Source organism: Symphalangus syndactylus, chromosome 6 (assembly GCF_028878055.3).
Source record: "Symphalangus syndactylus isolate Jambi chromosome 6, NHGRI_mSymSyn1-v2.1_pri, whole genome shotgun sequence".
NCBI lineage: Eukaryota > Metazoa > Chordata > Mammalia > Primates > Hylobatidae > Symphalangus > Symphalangus syndactylus.
In genome coordinates this window covers 134,280,966-134,306,400 of record NC_072428.2, presented here as the reverse complement: position 1 = coordinate 134,306,400, position 25,435 = coordinate 134,280,966, and the positions used below count along the sequence as shown (strand labels likewise).

Here is a 25,435-nt window from a genome sequence, read left to right as displayed (position 1 = left end):
TTCCAGCTTCTAAAGGCCACCCACACTTCCGGGCTCCTAACCCTTTCCTCCATCCTCAAGACTGGCAGCATAGCAGCATCAAATCTCCCTCTTTTTCTGACCTCTCCTTCCGCTGTCACGTTTTTTTCTTTTTTTCTCTCTCTGCCTCTGAGTCTTCTGCCTTCTCCTTTTAAGGAACTTGTGACTACACTAGGACCACCTGGATAGCCAAGGATAATCCCGTCCCAAGATTAATCAGATTAATCAGACTTAATCACATCTGTAAAGTTCCTCTTGCCATGTAAGTAGCATATTGGCAGGTTCCGGGGATTACAATTGAGGACTTTTTAGTGGCCTATTATTCAGCCTACTATATCAGATAGTAATCCAGTGATTTTCTAAAATAATACTTCTTGAATACAATTATCATGCCATTGAATCTGTACAATTGCTCTGAAAATTGATGTATAAAAACGGTATATAATTGTATTCTATTTGAAAAACTTAGTGTTGTCATTCATCTTGCCTCAGGAAGAATCAAGACATAAACAAAACGAATTGTGCAAGTAGGATTTATTTGATGCCCTCAACAGGCAATGAGGACTACCTTTTCCATTCAATGTAGTTACTGTTCTCCAAAATTGTAGTAAGTTTTGCCACGTGTGTATTTCGATGCTTCAGAACCAGGAAGGAAGTCAGCAGGTTTACTTAGGCTAGAGCTCGCTCTTCACTCTGTGGTAGGTTTTAGCCAGTCTCTTCTTAGATATATGTTTCCCAGCCTTTTTGCATGTCTTCTCTTTTTTTAGCCTTTTTAAGTTGTACTTATACGAGAGACTTTATACCAATAACAGGCAGCAATCTGATGTGGAAATAAAATTCCCGAGACTCTAAAAACATGTGGCTGTAAAGGCAACAAGAAAGAGTCAAAACTTTCTCCCTTCTGTTTTTGTTGCCTTTCTGGCCACATGTTATTATAATGAGTCTCAGGACTCTAAGGGTCCTTATTATCAGTGACTTCACTGAGCACACATACACCATTAAACTGCTGGTGGACTACTTACACGGCTATCACTCTTACTCCTCCCCCTTCCACACCCGCATATACCTACACTCTGATATAATACAAGTTTAGGTTTTTTATTATGTACAAGATTTGGTCAGTTGGGGATTATAGACCACAAAACTGCCACCTTTGATGAGTTCCAAATATTAGCATTGAGGAATGATTGCACCAGTGGGCAATCGTGGGAAACTCTCGGACCTAGCTTTTATGAAGAAGGCAAAGACTGGGGAGGGGGTTGATTAGCAGGAGATATTATTTCTCTATAGAGAAAAATACATGGAAAAACAAGATTACTTTTTAGATTATGTCATTCTGAAGATTGTATAGTATTCTACTTGTAAGCAAATACTACATTTTCAGGCATATAAGACTAATGACACACAGCCAACTACAAACTGGGATTTAATAATATATTTCATTAACTCAGCTCCAATTCCATTTTCTATGTTGTAGGATTTGAACCAGACACAAATGATTTCTCTTAAGTCCTTGCCCTTTTGTGATTCTGCTGAGAGCACAAGGAACCCACAATAATTTACCATATGCCATAGTTCATCCTGTTTTGTTTTTAAAAAACTCGCAACAACTTGACACATTTGTTATGGTTGATTCTGGGCATTTAAATATGAAAACAATCAACGTGCATTTGTAGAGAATATGACAAGTGGGAATTTGTGTGCAGGCCAATTTTTCACTGACCTGCATTCAGGAACATTATTATAACCCAAGCTTGCCTCCCAAGTTGTTTAAATGAGTTGATTTCTCAGTATTTGTGTGGGCAGGTTGAGTGATGAGAATGACTTCAGTGTAAGCCCAAGTCCCTTTCTATTTCCCCTCCTCCGGGTTTCATTTTTGTGCTGATTCAGATGTGAGCTCTGTGCATTCAACCATCCAGTTAATACACTGAGACAAGAAAGCAATAACTTTTGGTGATTACATGAGTTGTAGAGAAAGAATCAAGGGGTGCAGGTGAATAAACTTTTGCTCTGGGAATGGCACACTGGATATAATTTTCTGCTGGTTCCAAATAACAATACTTTATATCTTGAATAAGTCTTTCATGTGTCTCCTACCTGTTGTATCTCTATACTCATTCTCATTCTTGTATAATATCAACCTTTTTAAAATGTAAAGTATTATCATCCCCATTTTATAGATGAGAAAACTGAGACACAAGATGCCAGATGAATTGTCCAAGTTCCTATTTTCTAACCTAGTCCTCTATATACATAAATGGATTCATTTATATAACCATTTTTAAAATCATTGGATGTGGTAGTAGTTAAATAGCCTATTTCCAAGTCATTTTTCTAATTGACAATGAAATTTTTCTGAAATTGGGCCGGCTCAAAGACAAAAAGATAGCAAACATCTTAGCAGTTAAAATCATGTTTTAGGCACCATCCAAGAGATTCCTTTCCACTCCGTGAACCACAAGTGCACAAGCTAGTAGATTTGTAGTGTGTAATTTAAGTGTAACTTAGGCTTACTGTGATATCTGATTTCTAGGGTAATTATAAACTGTTGTCATTCATCATGGTTCTCAAGGAATTTGTGGTAAGGATTCGAGGGAAGAAAAAAGATACTTAGCATCCACAAAGGAGAATAAATGGTTAAAACAGTGTTTTTAAGTGTCTAAAGATTAAAGGGTGAAAAAGAACCATGTTAACAGAGCTGGGAAGACAAGGTTGCAGGAGGTTTACACTGCATGCAGGTTTTTCAGCAGTGAGCCACCACTTTGTCCTTTAGATTGTTTGGAGATCAAACTGTAGAAAAGCTAAAAATGTTTGGAGAACACTAGGTTTAAATTAAAAGGAGGGGAGATCAAACTGGAGAAATGCCCATTATGGAGACCAAAATAGAAGTATCTGCATCAGAGACCTTTTACATATACCCATGTATCCCAAATAGTAGTGAAGTATTTGCATAGCTATATGCATATATAGCTATACTTCAAGGAAAATCAAGGCATAGGTTACATGGAGAGCAGGTAAATTCCCAAGCTAAAGGGGTACGTGAGGGAATTATACAGTATTTTCTTTCCATTCCAGAGAAAAGAGTAGAATTGAACCAGCAAGAGAGGGTAAAGATCCTCTGGCTTTGAGACTATTATGAAAGAGTCAAAAACAAGAACAAATCCATGCCTTCTTTTATTTTTTCGTTTTTTAACTTTTAGCTTTAGGGTTCATGTGCAGGTTTGCTCTCTAGATAAATTACATGTTGTGGGGGTTTGCTATACATATTGTTTTGTCATCCAGGTAGTATGTACGGTACCCGATAGGCAGTTTTTCAATCCTTGCCGTCCTCCCACCCGCCTCCCACCCTCTGCCCTCAAGTAGGTCCCGATGTCTCTGGTTCCCTTCTTTGTGTCCGTGTGTACTCAGTATTAGCTCACACTCAAATCAGTGCTTTAAACATCTTGACAAAAAAAATCTCTGGAGATTATTGCATAATATATAACTTACCTTCTCTGTGTGTAATTTATACCTTGAGTTTTCCTTAAAATGTAGCAGAAACAAAGTATGTATCTGTTTACTTCAATTCATAATGAGGAGGGAAGATGCCAATAGGGTTCAAAGTCTGACTCTGTAACTAATGAATTAAATGGTACTACAAGCAACATGGATTCTTCATATATACAAAGAGGACTGATTGTATATATGATGATAGATGGTAGCTAAGGTTTCTTTTTGTTTGAAAACCATGGCCGCTGAAGCCACAGAGAAGTGCATGAGTCCAGATCCTAGATGTCAGGAGCTTGATATTCTAAGGAGGCATCCCTCTCTTCCTTACATTCCTGTGTGGCAGCAATGAACGGTCCCCATGAGAAGCTGTAATAGGATGAGACTCAGGGGACTTTTGCTTGGAAGCTGTGTTGGGGTGACATCGCACTGTGCATACCCGTCTCTTGTCAGTTTTATGAGATGTAGTTCACTGTATGACAGTGGCTTTGAACATTGTGAAAGAAGACATCCTATGGCATCACTACAGTTTATCATCTCCTGCTGAAGGTTCTCACTCTTCAGAAGTTCACAGCCAAGCGAGGACTGGGAAATTATTATTATTCCTCATTTACACTGAGACAGAGTTGAAGCTCTGGCTGCAGTCAATAAATCACTTTGATGATGATTCATTAGCCGTGTTGAGATCCCCCAGCCGCTCCAGCATCAGCGTCACACTTGGGCTGTCTTCTCATCTTAATTGCAAGGTTTCACTTCTGGAGAAGCACATCAGCCTTTTCTACTCAACTGTTTTCTGGACACATTTAATTTCAAATTAACAACTATCTATCTATCTATAAATCCGGTTTTTCGTGTGTGTGTGTGTGTGTGTGTGTGTGTGTGTGTGTGTGTTAATGTGCTTAGGAAAAAACAAGAATGCTTTCAGACTCTCTTTTCTTAAACAACTACAGATGATAACTAATTTTTGTCTTAACCATTAAGAAATTAGTTATGTGCAGTGTACAAGTGGCAAGTCAGCCAGGAGAGAGAAACAAATTGTGGACAATTTAAATTTGACATACAATTAAGAAAAATGTAAATTGAAACTTGTGGTGTTTTCGCTAACTTGTATCCCACCAAATGCTGATTTTCTAGAGATAACAGTGAAGAGGTGCCGTTTCCTGCTGCCATGGTACATGCCAACTACCATATAAATTTGATAAATAAGGCTCATTCCCTATGGGTGGGTGCAGTACCAAAGGGAGAAGTCTGTCTTGTGCTTGTAGGACAAAGTGAATGAGGACAGAGATAGCTCTGGCAGCCTTCTCCTCTTCATCCCCTGCTGCTGCAATGATGATATAAGTATGAGCTCAGTTCTCCCCTATCCTTACTATGTAGCTCTCTTTCTTTAAAATGAGTAACTTTGAACTAAACTATCTCAAAATCTTTTTCATCTCTCGCATTAGTCTTTCTTCTTTATTCTCAGTAATAGAATTGTACTATTTTGTCCTCTCCTCCTGAGAGCCTATTAAAAGCATTTGAGGTCTAACATATATTCCATTTTCCCCATAATACATGACCTCACCCCCTGGTATTCTCAGAATGTGTTCTCCCTTTAACGTCTCCCCCTGCACAAATTTTACTCATCTACAAGGGCCATTTCAAATCACATCCTTCATGAAGCTTTTGTAACTAAATGCAATTTCTCTTTCCTTTGAATTCCTAAAGTATACCATGTAACTCTTCCATATAAATAGCATCATTATTTGTGCATATTGCTTTTTCCCTTGACTAGAATAGATTTGCCTCAAGAATTTGGTGCTTGTCTTCTGTGTCCCCTCCTAGTCATCCAGAATAGTGCCTTTGCATATTTTATGTAATTAACCACCTTTTTTATTTTAAATCAGCAAGTGCATTTTACCCACATGAATTCTGTAATGGGACACGGAATTAATTGTGCTATGGTAAAAAATGTTCAAGCAAGAGTTCTTTATTATAACTTTTAAAGCAATTAGAAGAATGAAGAATAAGTTCCATTTTAAGGGTAAAAATACTTGCAAACCCTGCCAGAAGTTATATGGTTTAAAGTAATATGATCCAAAATGTGCCTATTACAAAAGAGGGTTTTTGAGTCTAAGTGAATGTATGTGTAGGTGTCTCTGCGTGTGTCCAGACAGGGGCTTACCTAGGGAGTGGCAGTGGAGGAATTTTTGGAAATCATTGCCTTTTGGGGGATTTGGAGTTTTAAATGCATCCTCTGCTCCCCAAGATGTTTTTTTCTGGCTCATTTCTTTACTGCTCTGAGCGTGAGTCAAGGTCTAAAGCATTTCATTTAGATTCATTCTCCTTTTAGATGCTGAAAATTGTACAGAACTCTTATTTGAGAGCAGGTATCATTGTAAAAACAAAGGCAAATGAAATTGGTTCTTGCATTAGTGTGTCCTCATTCACAAAACTTGTAATATTTGCTTTGCAAAAAGAAAGAAAACAGAAAAATCTTAGTTCACCTTACTCTACTGTTTCCAACAGGCATTTGTAATGGTGTTACACATATGTAAAAGGTGGGTTTATGTTTGTTCCAGTTATTTTGTATGTTTTATCCACATAACTAGGTTGTATACACTTTTAGTTTATAGGCCCTTCATATTTTGCTCATCGTAGTTAGTAAATCCTTAATATTAGATGCTTAATTGGCATTGATTAATAATAGGATTCCTTATCAGGGTTGCTGCTTTTAAATATTCAGACCTTACACATTTCTCTGGCATTGTTAACTAGAAGAAGTAACTAAAGGGGTTACTTAGCCCTGGGAAACTGTCATGTTTACAGATTAGTTAAAAAAAAATAGCAGATCCTATATAAAAAACAAAAGGCAAAGAATGAACGGTGAGCAGGCCAGGAAGAAGTTAGCCAAGAATTAAGCTATCATTGAAAGAGGGATTAATAAGTTGGATCATATGTAAAAGAGATTAAAATTGTTGGATTTTTACTAAAGAAACGTGTTGGTCACTCTTAAAAATGCAGAGGAGTAATAGCGTAGTAGGAACAGAAGCCAGATTTCTATTCATTAAGAAGGTGTTAAAAACATACTGAAAGCACAATGGCAGGAAATTAAACTTTTAAAAAGAAGTTTATCAGTGATACGAGAAGATACATACATGTGAAGGCTTCATTATCAAGGAGGCCTTTATGTCCAAGATGAGAGGAGTCTATTTATGTTGAAAGATAAAAAGGACCAGGAAACTCCAGAGATCCAGGGAGAGATGGAAGAAATGGGGAGAGGATGGGTGAAGTGTGGAAGTGGTATTCCTCAAGATGGAAGATGGAATTCAGACTGGGGGTGGGAGCCTTCCAAGAAAAGTATGTTTAGCTCCACCTTTGAAAGTAGAGACAACGAAATGAGAGATGATGAGTTAGGTATGAAGCTGAAGACACTCAGAGATGACAGCACTGATAGGTGGCAAGAGTCTTTACCAAAACAGAGACCACAGCATCGGGGATAAGGCACTGGGTTAAGGGTAGGATTTAGGAAGTTTAAAATACTTATCAAGGAGAGTGGGTTAAATTTTGAACCACAACATGGACTAAACTATGTTGAACATAAAGTATTTTTCAGTTCTGAATTTCCCTGCAGCAGAATTATAGTAGGAAATAGTGGCCAGAGTGGACTGGAGGCCCTGACTGTGGGCAAGGCTGCCCTCGGCAGCCATTCTCAAGGGCCACAATATGTCTCAATCACCTGTCAATTAGGCCCCAAGTACTCTGTAACTAAGTGTAAGTACTCGTGATTTTGATTGAGTTTTTAAAAACTCATTAAAGCAGATTAAAATTCGCTCCTAAAATAATGCCTCTCACTGTTGATTTAGTGTACTTCCTTGAATTGAAAAGAAACCTGTGGAGTTAGAATCAGGGTTGTGGAAATTATATGTGCTTTCCCCCTCATCTGAAAGTGGCTCATGGATTCAGCTGCTGTTACAGATTTACCATTAATTGTTATGGCAGCCACAAATTATTTAGAGTTTCGTGGTTCATGTTTTATCGTTAGTTGGGTTTTCTGTGTAATTTTTCTGATGAATTAATTTTTTTCTCTGAGACAAGGTCTCGCTCTCTCACCCAGGCTGGAGTGTGGTGGCACAATTATGGCTCACTGCAACATCTGACTCCCAGGCTCAAGCAATCCTCCCACCTCAGCTCCCCAAGCAACTGGAACTAGAGGCATGTGCCACTATGCCCAGATAATTTTTTGTAGATATGTGATCTTGCTATGTGGCCCAAGCTGGTCTCAAAGTCCTAGCTTCAAACAATCCACCTGCTTTGGTCTCCCAAAGTATTGGGATTACAGGCATGAGTCACTGCCCCGGCCAGATGAATGAATTTTTAATAAAGAAGGTATTGGGCAAAAATACAAAAAATTAGTCATGGTGGTGTGCACCTGTAGTTCCAGCTACTCAGGAGGCTGAAGTGGGAGGGCTGCCTGAGTCCAGGAGTTCGAGGCTGCAGTGAGCCATGATCGTGCCCCTGCACACCAGCCTGGACGACAGAGTGAAACTCTATCTCTTTAAAAAGAAAACAAGAATGTATTGGCTGGGTGTGGTGGCTCACACCTGTAATCCCAGCACTTTCGAAGGCCGAGGTGGGTGGATCATGAGGTCAGGAGATCAAGACCATCCTGGCTAACACAGTGAAACCCCGTCTCTACTAAAAATACCAAAAATTAGCCAGGCGTGGTGGTGGGACCCTGTAGTCCTAGCTACTGGGGAGGCTGAGGCAGAAGAATGGCGTGAATCTGGGAGGCGGAGCTTGCAGTGAGCTGAGATTGAGCCACTGCACTCCAGCCTGGTCGACAGAGTGAGACTCTGTCTCATAAAGAAAAGAAAAAGAAAAAAAAAAGATAACAAGAAGGTATTGAATGGAAGAAGAAAATGAGAGTAGCGCATCAACAAATTTCTTGCACTTGTATCTAAGCAATCTAAAAATACAATCGGGGATAGAGGGGAGGTCACTTTGCCATATCAGTCAGTATTTTCAAAAAAAATGAAGACAAATTTTTAAACTAGAAGTCATCAAATATGTTTTGCGTACACCATTTCTCAACAGAAAATGCCCCTTTGCTTGGTCTGGTCCTGGGTCCTTTTCTTCTTTTTATCTGTAAATTCTCCCGAAATGATCTTACCATGACCCATGACTTTAAATACATCTGAATGCCATTGTTTCTCAAATACATAGTTCCTTTCCTGCCCTCTCTGACTATTCCATTTGCACCAAGATTCCTGGGATGTAAGCTCACTAGAGCATAGAAACTTCATCTGCTTTGTTAACAACTTATCTCTAGTGCCCTCAAGAGCACTGAGTTGTTCAGTAAATCTTTGTTGAGTGAATGCCTAAAAACCTTGTCTAACCCAGTGACCGTAAACAACAACCTGCTTTTTGCCTCACCTGTTCTGTTTTCCTCATGTCAGTAAACCACCATCTACACAATAGCTCAAACCAAAAACCTTAAACTCATTCTTCTGTTTTCTCCATCTCCTAGTCCCATCCTAGTCTAGGTGATCTCTACCATGGAATCCTGCAGTGGTCTCCTTCCTTATTGATCACTTTGTCTAATCATTCTTTGCAAAACAACCAGAGCAATCTTTTTGAAGCCAAAATAAAACTTACGTCACTCCCCAGTTTGGCACCCTCTAATGGCTTTCCTTCACATTTAGCATAAAAGCCACACTCTTGCCTGCATCTCATGACCTGGTTTGTTCTCTCTTCCCCAGCCTGGGTGCCAGTTTCCCTTCACTCACTTAACTCTAGTCTCAGTGACCTTTCACTTTCTGCCTTAGGCCTTTGTACCTGCTTTTCCTTCTGCCTGGAATACCATTTTTCCTGTCTTTCAGTGGATGTCCCACGTTGTATTTTTTGAGTCTTAGCTTAGATGTTACTTCTTTAAGGAGGTTGTTTCTAATAACCAGATCTGCATTAGCATGACCAACCCACCAACAAAGCTTCTCCAGCACATCACCCTGTTTTGTTTTCTTTATTGCAATCATCACTGTCTGAAATTATTGAGTGAGATTATTGAGTGTCTTTAAAAGCAGAAGTTGGGTCTCAGTCATTTCTATACCTGCCAAAACACAATCACATGCCTTAGACACAAATGGATCATTATAAAGTTTAGAAGGAAGACGGAGCGTGCTTTAAATACTGGTTCTGCTACTTGCTAGGTATGTGACCTTGTGTTTCACGTAAGTTATATTTTCTCATCTGTAAAACAAATAATGATAGAGAAAATAACTCTTCATAGGAATGTTGAAAGGACTAAATGAGACAGAGCATGTCCAGTGCTTGGCACACAGTATAAGTAGTGGATGTTGTTATGGTGATGATTTTTATGGATACCCAAAATGTCAATCCCAATAGAATCCAAGAGTAGCCCATCTTAAGTGACTATCTGAGAGTCTAATATTGGTACATTCTATAATATTGACTGTCATGGAGCCAATAAATAAATATTGTACCAAAAACTCAGCTGTGAATTTAGGCCCATATTCTTAATTAAGAAAAAGGTAACAGTGGAAAATCACTTCTGAGTCCTATAAATAGGAAATTGGATTTCCCAATGGGTAATTTAAAATACTTTGGGAGCATAAATACACCTGGAGCACTCAAGCTATAAGTTGGTTACTCAGAGAACAAGGGCACAGAATCCTGAAATAAGCAATAGCAAATGGGCACTTAAGCACTTAAAGAGCAAATTGCAGAAAATAAATTAATTCATTTAAATATGCATGAATCTCCTGAGTGGGGAATATGCTGAAATGGTGCTGAATGATTTCTTTTGTTATGTGTGTTCAGAAGTATTAATAATGCTTCACTTTGTGCTTTATACCTTTGAGGAGAACAAATCCCAGAATCTTTTGCCTTTATAAATTGTTTTTAAAGGAATGGATTCTAAAACAGGAAATTCTAATCAAAGTATACACTGGTCACATTGATTTGGAAAAGTGGATAGGAAGTTTATCAGAGGACAGATGGATCCCTGAGAGAATGAAAAGTAGTTCTGATTACATTGTTAAAAAAAAAAAAAAGTCGGGGGGCCTTTGGGGAGGCTGATATAATTTTGTAGAAACTTCTTAAAAGTTAGAAACTTGCTGACCTTTTGCCTAAAATACATGCTAACATTTAACCAACCTCTCGGATACTGTGTGGCACAGCAATTTAAGTTCTAAGAATCAATATACTCAATTGTAGACCATAGTGTATGTTCAGGATATTTATCAGAATTACTAACTCAATTATTTCAGCTCTCATCAGATCTCTTAATTTTCATTCCGGGCAGCACAGACACTAAAAATCTTGGTATTTTATGTCCTTGCATACTTAAAAACCAACTTTATGCTTACATAATTGAATAAATAAAGAGAAAGGACCGGGGAGGAGGCAGACATAATAGAAGCAGAAGCAAACTCCCAATAAAAGGACTATAAGATGCAAAGCTATGCTCTCTTTGATCTTTTTAAGGAGAAGGATTTAAGGAAATTTGGATTTGCCCTGCACATGCTGATTGCTAGGGAGCTTCCTTCCTTGGCCACATTTCATCTTTGATGCCAAGGCAATGAAGGGGAGCTTGGCAGCACAGCAAGAGCTGGAACCGAAGAGACCTCAACTGTAGAGTGGATGGAGCTGAGAAAAGGATTTGGCAGCCCTGCCTGAGAACAGAAATAATCAAAAGGGTTGCCAAGAACCATAAAACAAGGAGGGTAGGGATATGAGCTACATTGACTTGGTTTTCTGAACATGGAAAAATATTAAATCTATTTGCAGTCTGTTATTATGCTCATGTATTTCTATGAGTTTGTTATTACAGTAATTTCTATTTTGCCTTAGGGCTATGAATAGGATCAAGACAGATAAGTTTTGTTGTTGTTTGTTAAGTTTGGAAAAACACATACTTGCTCACACAGGATTTAAATATGTGTAACTTATGTATAAATGCATATATCCCCATAGTTGAATATTTCCGTTGACACCAAAAGTTCATTTTTTTCCTTTTGGGATGCAGTGATATGTCACAATTACAAATAATCTTAGAAATCTTTTGGAGCACTGTAGAAAGAAACAGGAGCACATTCTGGGAACGTGGTGCAGCATTTGCAGAGTATGTCCTGATGGGTAAGGGATATGTACATCGCTGGCATAGCAAGTATGGGTGGTGGAAAGGTGAGAGGCATGCTAGAAGTATTGGCGGCATCAGCTCATGTAGGACCCTGCGTACCATAACAGGATGTTTGGATTTACTCTATAGGTAACGGGGAAAGATTTTAAGCCTGGGTGTGGGGGAAATGCTCACCTTTGCGTTTCACAAAGATGCCTCTGGAATCAGGTGCAAGTTGTATTACAGAAAGATACAGTAAATAGATTTTTTGCTCCTTTTTAAAATCAGACCATATAGTAAACTAGAAGCTTATCTCAGTTACCTGAATAAACACTCAAAAAAAGCATTTCTTACTCATTCTAAAAAAAAAAAAAAAAAATCTATTGAGCACCATTTTTAAAACTTTTGGCTACATTAACTGTATTATCTTTTTTAATATGTATCATTTACCTTTAAAATTCCAAATTCACCTTCTGTGTCTGCTTACATGGAAGGGAATATAAGGATTTTCTGTCTTCAAGGTTATGATTTGTGGAATTACTTGGTTGTTCCCAAAAAACAAAATTGCAAATGTCTCTTCTCCTTGTGAGATGTGGTAGGACTTTATTTCTGTAATATATTCTGTGCTGTTGTTCTGACCAAACCTGATGACCCAACTATCTTTTGTTTAAGGTGAAGTGATGTATTTTAAAGTCCAGATGTACCACAAATGAAGTCCTTTAGACATTAGAAAAATGTCACAATTACATACTCACCAACTACTCACCCACCTGACTGCATTTTACACTGCCCGTTACTGTTGCTAGAAGGATTATGCTTACAGGTAGAATTCACAGAGGACCTACATGAAATGAGTTAGTATGTACTAAGGTAGGTACTAACTGTTCAATGATGCTTCTTTAAGAAGATATATCCTGTAACAAACTGAAAAGCAGAATCTTCAAGAACTTTCAGTATGAAATATTTTCCATCCACTGTTATGCTTCTAGTGATTAACTTGCCTTTTTAATAGCTCTGTGAGATGTTTTTCTAATCAGTGCACATGAGCTGTCATCAAAACTAGAATTCCTAATTCTGAGCCAAAACAGTTGGAGACCAACCAAATCAGGACCTTTAATAAGGCTTATAAGGAAAAACCATCAATCATTCATTCACTCTCTCTGGCTTTGCATACATTATTGAAAAATTGTATCAAAGTTTTTATACTAAGAAGGCTTTTACGACATTTGAATGTTACTCATATCAGCATGTAGTATTATCTAATCAAAATTTGATTTGTAAGGGTGAATCAGCTAATATATTCATAATTTTAATCCTGTTAACAACTCTGAAATTGGCTGATAATTACCTTAGGATTAGAGACTCTAATTTGTATATTGGTAATGTGTTTCCAGTCACCAGCTAATGTAATAACAATAATAAATTATACTTCTATCTTCATTGAGAGCGTGATGGACAGCTGAATTAGGGTATTTCCACTGGAACTGAATATCAAACTTTTCCCCTAAATATTAAATTAAAACCTTGTAAAGTTTCTGAACATTCAAGGCCATGTTTAGCGCTGTGCTAGTCAAGGCTTATCATGTTCCCAGTGGTTTTAATTCAGTTAAAATCTGTGCCTTAGTCTCATCAGCATCACTGTCACTGTCAGCAGAGTTTCCTCAGTGCAGTGCCAAACAAAACTGCCTCGTAAACCACATGAAAGCCAAAAACTTGGCCATGTAGCTTTACTTGCATTTACAGCAGGCATCCATCTAATTCACATAGTCAGAGAGGCCTCATAAAGAAAATTCCATTGCCCCAAAATATTTCTAATGATGTGTTTTAAAATCTACGCAATAAGAGTAAATTAATGACGTTAAGCCAAAGGATTTTAAACACCTTCTTAAACTGCAGAAGCCTTTGCTTACCAAATTTTACTTAGAATCTTAAAGCATAAAGATAGATAAGCAACTGTTTCGGCCGAAGTCTAATACAAATGCTATCACATAGGGTGCTTTATCACGTAAGATTTTTAAAATCACTGAAATAAGTTCATAACATTGTACATGAATTTCACACTTTATTTATGGACTATTTTTTCCTGCAAAAAATAATAGCTCATAAAAATGAAGTGAATACTGAGTGCTTCCTTCTGTGTCAGCAACTCTTCAACTGCTTTCTGTGAATTGTCTCCTGTAATCTAACAGTGTCAAGTACTATTTTACAGGTGGGGAAACTGAAGCTTATAAATATTAGCTTTGTTGCCCAGGATCACAAAGCCTGTAAGCAGTGGAGTTGGGATTTATTTTTTCCTCTGGCCAACTGCCGCCAAAGCCCATGTGCTTACCACTGATACACTCCTACCTACCGTGAAGATAGGATCTTTGACCAGCATCTCAGAATTCACAAGTCTGCTATGGAGAGATTCTTCTTTTCAGACATGCTTGAAGAGAATTTTGCAGAGCATTAGTTGCCTGATGACTTTCTAATAAGCCCAAGGGCCAGGGGTTTTTTTTTGTTTGTTTTTTCTTATTACCTTCTTTGATACCTCCTGACGAATTGCTGAAGCAAATGCAGTTAGAGCTGGATTCTCAACCCTGGCTGTGCACCGGAATCACCTGGGAGTCTGTAAAAAGTACTGCTGCTTTGGTGCCACATGTTGAGGGTCAAGGTAATTGGTCTCAGGTGTAGCCTAGATGCTGGGTTTTTGTTTTGTTTTGTTTTATTAAAAAGCTCCCTAGGTGTTGCCTGTGCAGCCAAGGTTGAGAGGGCTGCTCTGAAAGCTGAGCTGCTGTGCTCATGCATTTGCCTGCATAAGGTGTGCAGCTACATAGGTGCAACTGGCAGAGTAAGGTGGGCCACAAAAATGAAATCATTCTGTTTTCCTGTAACAGGACCTCTTAGTAATCCTGAGCGTTTAATATCTTCATATCAATCCACAGAACCCAGTAATACCCTAAGAATTCACAAATGGATTCTTGAGCAATAGTCTAGGTGGTCCCATTCATTGTATATACGTTTTATGACCCCTGGCCTTATAACATGTTTGTGATTTGAGAGGCAATACAATCTCAAAGTTTGGAAAAGCACTGGAGCATAGAACATGGGACTGAAAATGGACAAATTCTGTTGGAAGGAAACATTTGTTTATGTCAATTAACTGCAGTGGTAACAGAAACCTATTCTTTACATGGAGCTCTTAATATTTCTTTAGTAACCCACACTACAGCTTTTAGCCGGAGGACATGTCATATGCAACCCCTTCCTTATGACTATGACAGAGCAAAATGGCTAGTGTCCAGGAAGGGAGCCACAGCTCTAGCAAAATATAAGTAAAGAAAGACGATAATAACTTACATGCCCATCGCTAAATTATTATTAGCCAAGGAGTGGCAAGTAGATGAGCTGTTTTCTGTGATTGCATGTGCATGCAATTATGTTTCTGTCTAGAGTAATTAACTGTATATTCACTTGTTTTCTGGGAAACAAAATGGATTATATACCATCACATGATTTTCATTGCAGAAAACAAATAGCTGTTTAGTGGTATAATATCCCCTACCCCACCCTCAAAAAATCCGTAAGTTCCTCCTCCCCCAATCTAATTTTGGTGTCTTGTGACTTTTTAAAATCATGATTGTTTAGTTCTACTAAGTTCACTGTCCTGTCATATTAAAGGTATTCCTTTTTTAAATTACAAATTAGAATTTATGTTGTGGCTTCCTGCTTCCTTTTTTCTCTTTCTACATCCAGATTACAATTGTAATTATTTTCTGCATAACTTCCTATGTCCTGTAGGTAAGTTTTCTTTTTTCTGAGAATTGTGTTACAACAGGGATTAACAGAATCCTTGGAAGCATGAAGACAAATAATTGCCTACAAAGACACGAATTGAGAAAAATAATAATTGATATTCTTGAGGTCTAAGTTAATTTGTACCAGTAGCCTATAGGATTGCTTTTAGCTGGAGGGCAGAGAGCAGAATCCTCTTGAACAGCTCCCCGCTTGGTAACTGCTGACTGTGAATGCACAGAACAATGAGTGCTGAATCAGGGCCTCACTAAAAAGTTGCCATTTTGATTTTGTTTCAATTAAAATACATCATGTGTGATATTAGAGTTACTGAAATTATTATGCCAAATGATGCATTGACCTTGTTGTAAATTTTGTGACTTCTTTAAGGCAAACCACTCAGCTGTGCACTAAAACCTGCGCTATAGAAAAAGAAGAGTAATGGCATTGCATTGACAGTCTGTTTGTTGGTTTTCTGATCCAGGCTGTTGCCCCCCAGGACTCTAAGAGCCCTGGGTCCTTGTCAGATTCCTTTCAGTACCTCAATTCCTCGATAATTGAAAAATAAAATAATTGTGGTGAGCTGAGGAACTGTGGGTCAGGACTGATGTATTACATCCTTTCTTTCTCTGTGTGCCCAGATTGCCACTCGGCTTTCTCGTCATTCTAGCACCCTCAGACTGTGTCTGGATCTGAAGCATCTCTGTCTATTATTCCACACTCTTGGTAAAAGTCACTAAGGTTCAGTTGGCCATATGAGTGGGAAATATGAGTGACTGCTTGAAGCAACACACTCTAAGGAAGGGAGAGAAAGAGAACACCTCATCTTCTGTCAGCCTCTGAAAGTAACTGACTCAGACAAAAGGCAAGAGAGAGTAGCTATGGCAGTAGCTATTGCCATGGCCTGGGTGACCCTGTGTTCATCAGCTGCAAGAGCTCAGTACAGCCTGCATGGCACAGTTTCACACAGTGCAGAAACAGCCAAGAGGGTGAGGACTGTAGGAGCACTGGGTTGTCTCAGCTATCTAAGATTTTTTTTTTTTTTTTTTTTTTTTTTCCTGAGTTGGAGTCTCAGTCTGTCACCCAGGTTGGAGTGAAGTGGAGCCATCTCAACTCACTGCAACCTCTGCCTCCCAGGCTTAAGCGATCCTCTCACCTCAGCCTCCTGAGTAGCTGGGACCACAAGCATGAGCCACTATGCCTAGCTAATTTTTTTGGATTTTTGGTAGAGATGGGATTTCACCATGTTGCCCAGGCAGGTCTTGAACTCCCAGTCTCAAGTGGTCCATCCACCTTGGCCTCCCAAAGTGCTGGGATTACAAGCATGAGCCACCATGCCTGGCTAGAATTTTTTTTTTTTAATTGAGAAACTTCAACTTGACACTCGAATTGCCATGATAATTAACTGCTTAGACTTGCTGTCCCAGCTATATGTTTCAGGATGTACCTGTAAAGAAAAGCCAGTCTGATGAATATGCGATTGAATGTCTGATCAACCGTGACTTGTTTTCTAGGCTAGAACTTGCTTTTTGCCAGAAAAAAAAAATAAGTGTAATTCAAGTGTATGGGAAAAGATACTAGTCTGATCCCTATGGCATAGTTTGAATTGTTTTGTTCCTCTTTCTATAGTTCCATTACGTTCGCCGTTAGTGACCCCTGCAGAAAGGTTAATCAATCCATCAGTCAATACAAGATAAAATAAAAGTCTGGGTTTCAGGACCCAAAGCCTGACTTTTCTCTTTCTTAGATACTTCATCTGACTTCCAGCAGCTCCTTACTCTGGCTTAAGATGACAGGCTCACCCTCCTTGGCATTAGAGTCCGACTGTGGTGCAGTACCTCTGACTTTATCCCTTCATCCTTTACGTTCAGCAGACACTAATCTGCCTCCCTGCAGAATATTACTCAACTTCCTGGGGTAGGAAGTGAAACTCAAAATGCCATAAAAAGCGTGCCTTTGGTTTAGTCAGACCCAGAGTCCACAGGAATGATTTATTATGTATAGGTTTATCAATGAAACGTTTTTCCACTTTAGGGAACAGGCATTATTCTATTCCTGGCAATAAACTAAAATAGATGCTACAAGATAAACAGAATGATTTCACCAGTTCAGCCTTTGTATGACCTAATACATTATAAGAAAAATTTCAAATAAATTACAAATTGGAGTTGTGTCCTGCAATTGTATAAGACGGTTGCCACTGCAAAGTGATTTCTGCTTTTAGAATGAATGTGCTTTTCCTACAGTTCAGTGTGACACTTATCTGAGCCCGACAGTGATAGCAAGACTTATGAGCCAAGCCCACTGTTGGACCTGCAGTGCCATCTACAGAATAGATTGGATAATGTGGATTCTGTTTCTCCTGTGCACTTCAGCTAATGTAGCCACAAGGGAAATAAGATGTGTATATGTTTAGAATTAGCTGTGTACATAGAGTAAGGCTTTTTTGCTACATAGAAAAATGGTTGCATATTTGCAAAATGCTGTTGCTGTACTTAAGGCTCTATTACCTAGACTCCTAAGGCAATGGAGTGTTGTTTCCTATTATATTGATGAACTGGATAGCCCATTTGTTTCAAAAATTTGTTTGATAATCTGTGTAAGATGACTTTCTGGTTACCTTGAATAGATTGTATTGGAATGACTATTAGTTTCATTATTTATGTATTTATTATCTCTACTGCTTATATCTGTCTCCAACTGCTAGAACATAATCACTATGAGGGAAAGATTTTTATCTATTTTGTTCACTGATTTATTCCAAGTTTTTAGAACAATGCCTGGCACAAAAGCAGGTCTTCAAATATTTGTTATTTGACTGAATAAATATAACTGTACTTTGCTAGTAAGTAGAACAAATGTGGAAAGATAGTCAATTATTCTCCTTGAATTTTGGTTTGTATTTTTAAAATGGGCACACCTGTACCTCTTCTTCCTATATTACTGTTGTACTGAAAATTACATGAAATAATGGATGGAAAAGTGCTATAAACTATAGGTACTATAAAATTTAGGTATTTTCCCAAGAATCTTTTTTTTTCTTTTGGTAGAGCTCTAGAAATTTAGAAAATGTAAAACATCCCCCCATTTCCCCCCATAATTTCCTGAAGTACTTTTAGAATGTATATATCTGAGCCCCACATCACATAGGTTGGGGCCTGCCAGTGTTCATGTTTATTAAGAGTCTCAGATGATCCTGAAGCATGCTATTATAATATTCGAGAACTTATATCATTAAAAGGGGGTTGAAATTGAATTGAATTCAAAATGGAAGTTATACCTTTAATATTATCCTCACACATTATTCCTGATAGGATGTTATTTCTAACTGGATATATTTCTTTGTCTTAAGGAAAATACATAATATTTTAATTGCTCTATATTATTTAGCTTATGGTATAGAGTATTACCTGACTTAAAAAAAAATAGAATAAAAGGATCTAGAAGTATGTAGTAAATTAAGATCATTTTAGTATATCGTTTATTTAATTTTAGAGAATTTTACATATATTTCCCAAGGTAGGGTACAAATACTATATGAAGCAATATAAAAAGGAAGCAAAAGAAAACCAGCCTAAGTTTGTATAAGACAGACTTTAATTTTATTTAAGAAATTCTACTTGTTAATTTTGGTGCTAAAATGCTATAGAGGATATTAATGTGCTTTGACATATTATAAAAATAGTTTTTTTGCACGGAGGTTATTTCTCTATTGTCTTTCTTAAGGCTTTTCTGAGAAATAAATGGGGAAACACCGTATCTTTCCCCAGATTTGCTAATTACCCATGTAAGAATTCAAACATTCTTTGTTATAATAGTTCTATAGATAGATATATGCCTTCGTAGCACAAAAGTATCTCGTAGGCAAGTTAAATGCATTTTCACTTATTTTATATTTGGTTTTGTCTTGAGAATAGTGTCTGTAGGCTGAGTCATCATTTATAGCATTTGCTTCACAATATGAATGAATGGAATATATATTTACTCTAAAACAAAGAGGAGTATTTTGGATAGTGGATAAAAGTGAAATTCAGAGTCAGGTAAGCCTTAGATGTAAATTCTGGCCCTACCAGTGGACTTCTTCCTCTAACTCACCTTCCAAGTGTATTCATTATATTCATGCATTCATACACACACACACATACACGTTTATTTTAATGGTGTCCATGTACCAGGTACCACTGTGCTAATGTGCCTGTGATAAATTCAAGAATTCAAGGGCTCCTATGACATTCTGGGAGGGAAGTGATAATATACCAAGTATAACAAAAGTGTAACAATCAAGATAGACAGTATGATAAGTACCATGGAGTAAATTAGCAAATTCAAAACACACAGAATAACTGAGGAAGGTCCCATTAATAACGTTTCCATGAAAGATCCCTTTGGGGAGGTAAAATCTACAGAATGAGAAAGAACCCACTGCAAGAAGAACTGAGGAAAGAGAATCTGGACAGAGGGGAAACAAATGTAAAATGCAAAGGCCTTGGCACTTCTGAAGACCAATAAAGAGGCCTAGGACAGGGAATAGTGGCTGAATTTGATGTGGATATGAGAGAAAAAGGTAGGCAGGAGGGAAAACTGGTAGGCCACCGCAGGAGGTGTGCGTTTTATTCGAAGAGCATTAGAGAATCATCTAAGGGTTTTAACCAGGAAATGATGCCAGAGTAAACTATCCAAAACATCTTGTTACTCTCCTCCCTAAATAGCTGATGGATGTCCATTGCCTACCCACAAGACAAAACTCAAGCCCGTTTACCAGGTCATCAAGTCCTTTAGGACATGGTCTGTTGTTAAATACTCATTCCTCACCATTTTGTGCCTTGCACTTTTCAGTCCAGCAACAGCAAACTGCCTTCAGACTCCAGCACCTCCCAAATTGTTCCCACCTTCCTGTTGACATTTCTGCTCCTCTACCTGCCAATATGCTCTCACTCAGGCCAGCCCCTCACTTTTTCAAAGAGACTTTCTCCCTTGCACTCCTACCCCGACCATTACAATCCAGAACTCACAGTACCATATGTATATTTAACGTCCTCATCTGTTTATGAGTTTCCCTGGGGACATGCGGAGAAAACTGCCAAGGAGTGAAGATGCTTTCAGTAAATGTCGCATGAAGATTTTGGGTAAAGGTAGCTGTGTGGATTAATAAGTTTAATCAAGTGCCAAGGTAGCATAGTGGCACAGTCTTGAGTAGACAGTAGGTGCTAACCAGATCGTCATTCACATTCATTCTCATTCCTTTCCCCTTGTCTGTCTGGCAAGCTTTTGTTGCTCTTATCATGTGCAAGTACTTTACAATGGACACTCTCCCACTAGGCCTTGCAAAAAGGGGTCAAATCCTGGATCTGTCTCCAGAGGGCTTAGAGTCTAGCAGAGGAGTGGGAACAGATTCATAAAAGAACAAGCAGATATACAAATGCACAGGATGAAGTGATAAATGAGATTATGAATAGGAAGAGCTAAAGTCTTGGACTGAAATGAAAGTCTCACCTCATTTGTTTCTTAGAAAAGAAGGCTGGAGAAAAATTTCACATTATTAAGCCTTCATTACTTTTCCAAAATATCCTGCGGCATGCTTACTAATGTATAATGAAATTCTTATGAATAAATAATTCTAATGTCGCATTTCAAAATATGTGAACAAGGGGTATTTTTTCAAGTTCTTTTCTGCGTATTTCATTTTGCATGTTACCTCTAAGAAATGCTATATAAACAGTTGGATATATTTATAGAATTGATGTACCATAAATCCCATTACTCCTTTAGATAATCATGCGTAACTGCTGATGAGTGTATTAACCCATTTTTACTACTGTAAAACATCTTTAAATGGATTCTAGTTTTATAACACACCCATGGTCAAAGCATTTTAAAGTTTGTAAACATAATGTTCATAAAAACTAATTTAAGGCCAGACACGGTGGCTCACACCTGTAATCCCAGTACTTTGGGAGGCCAAGACAGGCGGATCATGAGGTCAGGAGATCAAGACCATCTTGGCTAACACGGTGAAACCCCATCTCTACTAAAAATACAAAAAGTTAGCCAGGCATGGTAGCAGATGCCTGTAGTCCCAGCTACTCAGAAGGCTGAGGCAGGAGAGTAGCGTGAACCTGGGAGGCAGAGCTTGCAGTGAGCCTAGATCGCACCACTGCACTCCAGTCTGGGCAACAGAGCGAGACTCCATCTCAAAAAAAAATAAAAACTAATTTAAAATACACAACAGTAAATTCAAGTTAGAGCTTACATTTGAGCTCCATTTTAATTGGCTTTAACATTACTTGTTCATTATTTAGTTTTGCAACAGTCTAAAAACATCCAATTGCTGAACATTGAAGGCATAAGAGATCATCTTTCCCTATCAAATAAAATTCCAAGTTCTAAGAAACACCAATATAAATATTACTCATCCCTGTAAGCCTAGCAAGCACAGTGCTCATGCATCCTGTTTGATCTGAAGAGCATCACAGTCACTTGGAAGACGTAAGATCTTCTACATAGATGAAGACAGTATGTAGCAAAATACAGTTATGTATTTCAGAAAATACGTAGCAAGAAGTATAGGAGAAATCACTGTCATGCTCTGGGAAGGCCTTTGAGTTGAGCCTTAACAATTGGGTAAGATAAATAGGCGAAAAAGTGGAAGAGGCAAGTGAGAGAGATGGAAAACGAACATTCCGGGCAGGAGGGAGAATACAGATCTAGATGTGGAGGCAGGAATGAGCATCCTGGCAACTGAGCAACCCACCTTCTCCTTCCACTTAAAATATCCTGGAACCTAATTATCATATTATTACAGGCTAAAGATAGGCCTGTCATACACCCGAGTGAAGGCAATTTTTATGCTGCTTCATATATAACAGGACTGAGGAGTACAGAGGTTTCAGCACCCGTTGTAGGGGAAGAACAGATCTGAATGTGGGCTGAGAAAGGGGAGGAGATAGTGACCCGAAAATAGTACTTTGTCTTGACCAAAGTTTTCAAGTTCCTTGAGGGTATTTTCAACTAAGATGCAAACAGCAACTGATTCTTTTACCATAAAAACAAAAGAAATTCTGTTAAATCCATCTGAGGTAACTCCACAGTTAATTTTTTTTTTTTGCTCCCTTTTTCTCTCTCCCATGCCATCCTTCAATTTAATGTGTTAAGATTTTAAAATGGCAAGCATGAAATGTAACAAAACATGAAGTTTCTTACAAAGTTTTTTAGCTGTATTTATACAGCCAATAGCAAGGCCAGCCTATGTGACATAGGCATCATTTAACTAGAGATATTCTACTTGGTTCCCTAGGTCTTTGTACCTTATTACAGTGAATTAATACAATTTAAGTCTTGCTAGAATTGTATCCTTTAACAACAAAATAATGTTGCTGTCACCTAGGTGTTATATTATTTAAATGTATCTTTTCAGAATAAATTGTGTTATACTTAAATATTCAGGTAAGGGTTTACCATTTTAGCTGGATGTGGTGGCTCATGCCTATAATCCCAGCACTTTGTGAGGCCAGGAGTTCAAGACCAAGCTGGGCAACATAGCAAGACCCCATCTCTTTTTAAAAATGTAGCTGAGTGTGGTGATGTGTGCCTGTAGTCCTAGCTACTCGAGAGACTGAGGTGCCGGTGTAGCTTGAGCCCACGAGTTTGAGGATACAATGAGCCATGATTGCACCACTGCACGTCAGAATGAGACCCTGTCTCTAGAATATAAAAAAAATAAAAAAAAAGATGACTTATTTGAGCACATGAGAAAGGGGAAGAGGAAGAAACCTTTATTAAATGCAGATTTAAATGCCTTGTGCAGTCTTAGGCACTATTTACTCATCATAAAAACCCTATAAAATAGCTATTAGCATTTTCAAATTAGAGACTGGAAAACAAGTGTTTAGACAGTTCAAGGCCTTTAAATTAGGGCATATAGAGTACAAAGTATATAAACATGTGAATGATGCAACAAGAAGTAAACAGAAACCAATTCAGTATATGTCTGGCCAGCGAGGTATGATTTTGAGTCCACACACACATATACACACACATGCACACATGTGTGCATGACTATGAAAAGAGAGGCATGAGACATTTCGGAATACAGGAAAAAAGGGAGGTCATTTAGTTTCCTGTCAGTGACCATCTTTAGAGCTTTTAGTATTTATAATGACACCCAAAAGGTGTCATGGATAAAGTGAACATGTAGAAATGTCAAAGCTAAGTGTAATTTTGAAAAGAACCTGATGTAAAAACTGCCGAGATAAAGCCTGGCTGAAAGAAAAAAAAAAAGCAAAAACAGCAATAGGAAGATGATGATTGGGGAGCTAATGAGCGAGAGCAGAGCGGAAGATGAATGGAAGTATAAGGCAGCTTTGCATAATCATGCACTTCATGTGGTTACATACATAGAAAGAGACCATGCTTAAAACCACAGTCCCAGGAATGAGCAGCCCAAAGGATTTGTGCCTTTTCTAGTCTGAAGAAATGTGGCATATGATTACTCATATATTCTGGTTGCCATGCACTATTGTACCCTCCTTTACCCCTCTATAGGCTTGTGATATGGGGGAGAGAGAACATATATTATTCATTAAATGAAACATGAACAGGGGAGACATATATCTTTGATAGTGTTAGAGAATTTGTAGGCAATTATATTATAATCACCCTCAATGTTTCTGTGTTTCTGATTTTGGATTGTTCGTGGGTGGTAGCTACTGCAGTCTGTGATTAGATAAATGGATGCAATGGTAATTGTAACTGATGAATGATTGATGATGGCTTTATGTGTTGATGGCCTTATTCTGTACTCCTGGAAACAGCCTCTGGCCTACCAGAAAAGTAACCTCTAACCAGAGAGTAATTAATCTAAACTGTAAGCTCTAGCTTGTTTTCTTGGGGTGGCTGGGTAGGGTTGGGGGATATGGCACGTCTTTGGAACATTGAGGCTGTCTTTTCTAGCCTGTGCCTTTCCCCAAGTCTTTTTACTTTATGTCTCAGAGAATTGCTAGTTAGAGTGAGAGGGCTAGGAAAAGAATATAGGATTTCAGCATGGTAATTCAGTCAAATATGGCTGATTTCTCAAATAAAAGTACCTGAACTAGAAAGCTAGGCAGCCTAGGGGTAGATAGGGAGCCTACACCTGTGGGTTGAAGAATCATTTGACCTGCATTACAAAAAAAACAAATACTTCAGTAGTACTGCATTTCCTAAAGTTTTACAACTGCTTATATAGATTATCTAATGCTTTTCAGATAACGTGATTTCTCAGCATCCTTCTAAAGTTGTGTGTGTGTCGGGGGAAGGGCAGATATATCTTGGTCACATTTATTGACTACATTTGACTCCCTGAAAAACAGACATGAACAACATATATATGGAGGTGGTAATGTTCTTCTCTGCATCCAGAAAACTTAGTCCTATCTAGTTGGCCCATCTTTTTGAACTGTAGTCATACCTTGGAGATTCCAGTTGAAGTGAGGTTGTTAAGACAAACATGAACATGATGAAAAATTACTTAGAATTTAAGAATGCCAAGAAATTGATGTATTAAATGAGGTTATAGAGGATCTATTTATGAAATGGGAGCGTTCCCTGACCCCCTCACAGGACTTGTGACGGGGTGTGGCTCATTTGCTTGGCCCACACCCCCTTACAGGACAGGAAGCATGCAGATGGGCTGGTGCAGGAGCTGGGCCAAGTGCTTCTGGGCTCTGGCCCCACAGTAGCATCTAGAGGTGTGTTACAATTAATGCTCTTTTAGCAGTTGCTATCCATGGATGGCTAAGTGTTAACGCCAGCTCAGTGGAGAGTTAGGGTGACATCCTTTTACACTCTGCCCTCTTGATACCCGGGTCCTTGTCTGGCATCCAGGAAGAATCAGGTCATACGGACTTGAAGGATAGTGAACATGGGGATTTTACTGAGTGATGGAGGTGGCTCTCAGCAGAATGGATGGGGAGCTGGAAAGGAGATGGAGTGGGAAGATGATCATCCCCTGGAGCTTGGCCATCCCACGGCCAATCTCCTCTCTGACTGTCCCCAGCCAAA

The 25,435-nt window shown here is 38.4% G+C and overlaps 1 protein-coding gene across 8 annotated transcripts in view; it reads left to right on the top strand.

Annotated features, from left to right (window-relative positions):
* The window catches only part of TPK1 (thiamin pyrophosphokinase 1), a 393,588-nt gene that overhangs the window by 314,986 nt on the left and 53,167 nt on the right, over nt 1–25,435 (top strand). For 3 of the 8 annotated variants that reach the window (XM_055284385.2, XM_063642321.1, XM_063642322.1), the window contains exon 9: nt 175–280. The exons of 2 other annotated variants lie outside the window; for them this stretch is intronic. In XM_055284385.2, the coding sequence (XP_055140360.1) occupies nt 175–280 (106 nt within the window). Of the gene's footprint in view, nt 1–174; nt 285–10,989; nt 11,293–25,435 lie in introns of those variants that run through there. 3 more of the 8 variants (XM_055284384.2, XM_063642323.1, XM_055284386.2) reach the window with 3 other exon arrangements.